We start from the raw sequence: 4180 nt of genomic DNA, 5'->3' as shown, positions 1-4180 counted from the left end.
GCACGCACGCACGCACGCACGCACGCACGCACGCACGCACGCACGCACGCACGCACGCACGCACGCACGCACGCACGCACGCACGCACGCACGCACGCACGCACGCACGCACGCACGCACGCACGCACGCACGCACGCACGCACGCACGCACGCACGCACGCACGCACGCACGCACGCACGCACGCACGCACGCACGCACGCACGCACGCACGCACGCACGCACGCACGCACGCACGCACGCACGCACACACACACACACACACGGCTCTTTTCAGGGCCATATGATGTGCAAAATCCAACCGGCAACCTGGTATATGCCAATAATGCAAGGGTTACTTTAAAGTACTGTATCCTTGCGAAAAAAAATGGCAGCGACTTTTTTTTTAATTGAAGAGGAAGGTTCGTACTTTATGTTCCTGCAAACAGTATCCCCGAAAAAAAAATGTAGCAATTGTCCATGCACTCCGTCAAACTTTGTAATTTTCAATATAACAAACATGCCCTCACATTTAATGTGTTACAGTGGTAGGGATGCATCACACGTAAAATTGAACTATAGTATCTTAAAGTAGAGATTTAAGCTTTAATTAAAAAAAAGAACATAATTTTACGATGAATTTTCGCGGAGTTACCGTCAGTCAAAGTTGACCAATTTTTGTATAAACTTTTTCTATGCCATATTTCTTTTGAGCAGTGTACTTACATCTCTTCTACATAACTATGAAATATAACATTGTTCTCTTTATATGCTCCCTAAGTTCTGTAACAGTTACGTTATGGTTTGCTGGGATTAATGTTGTTTTGAAGCTAATGCAATAAGACACGCATTAAAAGCATGTTATATGCGCATTGGCGCGCTCCTCGGGTTTGTAATTAAATTTAGTAAATTTCGTAATATCTAATACTTTATTCGTCATTTTTTTAATTACTTTCCAACAGTATGCTCTAATGTTCCTTATATTTCATAGTATTGCATTGACTTTTATAAGAAAAATATGATTCACTTTAAGATACATGCAATAAATTTTCATTTTTCAATAACTTTTATTTGATTTTTATTGCTCTCCTAGCATGTTTAGCAAAATGTTTCCATTAGGATGTAATATAGGGAAAATATTGGGCATTACGAGATTCGTTGCCGCCTCCGATTGCGGGATTGTCCTACAGACCGGAGCGTTCTTGTACCGTTCTGTATACGGATGAAAAGGCTTCTCGGTCCACGAATAAGGACTGTCGTCGGATCCGTTAGAACTTATGCCTGGACAAAAGGTTTGCTTTCAGATCAGTCATTAGCCGGTCACTTGTATCATACTAATGCCGGTGTTTGATTCGCAAGCTGAGATAATTAGACACGAGCTTCGGTAAGAAGGATAAGAATTCAACCGAACTTTAATTAATTTAATCGCCGATCAACTTGTCAAGTGATATTCATATCCTTTAGCTTATAAATGGAGTCATTAATTTTTTTGTTAATAAAATTGTAAAAAGAAAGATCAAGGACAACGCAAAAATACAAATAGAAATTTTGTTGCAAGCAATTTCGCCAGTTGAATTAATCTAGCAGATTAACGTTTACTTCTACCAATGTAGATTAACTTTATTCGATTTAACTTACTTTTTATCTTTTTCTACTTCTTAGAATTTGAATCTAATAGAAATGAACACAAATCATACGGAGTTTGGCCGAAGTCGATCTGACCAATCTGATCAGCACTGTGGTGTACAAATACGTGGTGTATAAATATGTGTCAAAGGAGAGAAAGATCTCCTGAATCCAAATCGAAGATAGATTTTCAAAGTATCCTGCAAATTTTGTCGATCGAATGCCAGCGGAAATATAACAGAATCAGCTAACAGAATATAAGTGGCAGATTGATTGCAAGAGCTGAGCAAAATCTACTAGGTATTTCGTAACCATGTAAAAGTATTCCATTTAAATATTCATAAAACAACAGATTCTGTTCGGTTTCTGCCGACAATCTGTCAGATTATATTGGTTATTTCTGCCGGCAAAACGTAAAATTTAATCCTTGGCAGGAGATAAAGCTTTTTAAAGTAATCTTAAGGTCAAACAAATGTCACCATCATCCGTGCCTGCCTTAATATCCTTCAACATTTGCCTGAAATGTTTTTCTGTGGATAATACCCGATAAAAAATTTTTCATGCTTCAAATATGTCCATTATACGTATTTATACATTGTATATTTCTATACAATTCTACACAGTTCTATGTAATTTTATAGAAATCAATTAGAAATTAAAGAGGCCGTTTAGGACCGGGCATAGGTGTAAGTAGCCAGTTAAATTAAATTATTTAAGTGAATTCATATACCGTATTCTTTTCCAACTTATCCTGTGCGCCAGTTACATACTAGTCTTAAAACACAGGTTAATCCCCGTATAAGTGGAAGTGTTATCGTCAGTGAATTCACGTTTATAAATTATTTTACTAATGCTACACAGTAGCATCTAATATGATAACGCCCTTCCCTCCTTTTCCCCCTTAATAAAATCTTATTGCGAAAAATATTACCCCAGCCAGGATTCGAACCTGGGACCTCCCTCAATCGGTGCGGGCGTCTTAACCAGCTCGACCACTGGGGCTGTAGGTAATATATATTGTTCGCAATAACATATATAAACTTTGTAAATGCTCTCTAGGCCAGCGTGTATAAATACTACAATTTTAACATAGGTCCTTTAAGATATGAAATCAATTAGAAATTAAAAAGGCCGTTTAGGACTTTAATTTCTAATTGATTTCATATTACAACAATATTTCATATTACGAACAATATTACCTACAGCCCCAGTGGTCGAGCTGGTTAAGACGCCCGCACGGATTGAGGGAGGTCCCAGGTTCGAATCCTGGCTGGGGTAATATTTTTCGCAATAAGATTTTATTAAGGGGGAAAAGGAGGGAAGGGCGTTATCATATTAGATGATACTGTGTAGCATTAGTAAAATAATTTATAAGCCTGAATTCACTGATGATAACACTTCCACTTACGGGGATTAACCTGTGTTTTAAGACTAGTATGTAACTGGCGCACAGGATAAGTTGGAAAGAATACGGTATATGAATTCACTTAAATAATTTAATTTAACTGGCTACTTACACCTATACCCGGTCCTAAACGGCCTCTTTAATTTCTAATTGATTTCATATCTTAAAGGACCTATGTTAAAATTGTAGTAATTTTATAGATTTATGCATGCTTTTATATGAAAAATTTTTTAAAGGAAAAAATTGTTTATAATATAATTATAGATATATGTATAACTTTCTACAAAATTATATAGAAATATACAATGTAAAATTACACTGCACAACAAAATTAACGCAACAAAAATTTGTACCAAAATTTCATTCCACTTCAAATAATCGTAACTTCGCGAAAACTTATCGCATTTGAAAATTTTATTTTATTTTAAAGCTAGAAATCTCTACTTTCAAGAGACTTTCAGATTTTGAATATCTCTGTTCCCCTTATCGTGATCTCTTTAACAGTAAGGACGTGTTTTAGCCTGCAAAACTTTTCATAGTTTGACGCGCTTCACGAGGTGCGATGAATTTTTTTCGCAAATTCTATAAGAACCAATGTAAAATATGAACTTTCCCCTACAAATTAAAAAAAATTAAAGTCTACGGTTTTTGTGTGAAGTTATGATGTATCAAAGTTACCATTGCATTTAGTCTATTTATGTCTGTTACCGTAGGCATTACCCAATAAGCACCACGAGGAGATTACTGGCCGGATATTGCGCATTGTGTGTGTGTGTGTTTGTGTACGTGTGTCAGAGTAGAGATAAGGATTCCACATATCGTCCCTTCCGTAGTTTTTGACTCCAGACCCTCGTTGCTGTGTGTGCGTGCGCGTGTGCGTGTGCGTATGTGTCACAGGCAGAGATAAGGACTCCACACATCGTCACTTCCGTAGATTTTTTTACTCCAGACTCTCGTTGCTATGTGTGCGTGTGGGTGCGTGCACGTGTGTGTCACAGCAGAGATAAGGACTCCACACATCGTCACTCCCGCGCGTATAGTATTTTTTTTACTCCAAACCCTCGCTGCTGTGCGTGTGCATGTGCGTGTGTCAGCAGAGATAAGGACCTAACAAATCGTCACTACCGTAGTATATTTTTTTACTCCAAACCCTTGCTGCTGTGTGTGTGTG

The 4180-nt window shown here is 37.8% G+C and overlaps 1 protein-coding gene and 1 non-coding gene across 2 annotated transcripts in view; both read right to left on the bottom strand.

The window, feature by feature from the left end:
• The window catches only part of LOC105557423 (iduronate 2-sulfatase), a 21380-nt gene that overhangs the window by 10215 nt on the left and 6985 nt on the right, over positions 1–4180 (bottom strand). The window contains exon 4 of the mRNA XM_012004672.1: positions 1062–1259. Coding sequence (XP_011860062.1) covers positions 1062–1259 — 198 coding nt within the window. The remainder of the gene's footprint in view (positions 1–1061; positions 1260–4180) is intronic.
• Positions 2533–2606, bottom strand: Trnar-ccg. The gene has a single exon. It is a non-coding gene; the product is annotated as a tRNA-Arg (tRNA).

This window comes from Vollenhovia emeryi, unplaced genomic scaffold (genome assembly GCF_000949405.1).
Source record: "Vollenhovia emeryi isolate VEMERY1.0 unplaced genomic scaffold, V.emery_V1.0 DF939492.1, whole genome shotgun sequence".
Lineage (NCBI taxonomy): Eukaryota > Metazoa > Arthropoda > Insecta > Hymenoptera > Formicidae > Vollenhovia > Vollenhovia emeryi.
The sequence above is the reverse complement of the archived record's forward strand: the minus strand, read 5'-3'. Positions and strand labels throughout refer to the sequence as shown.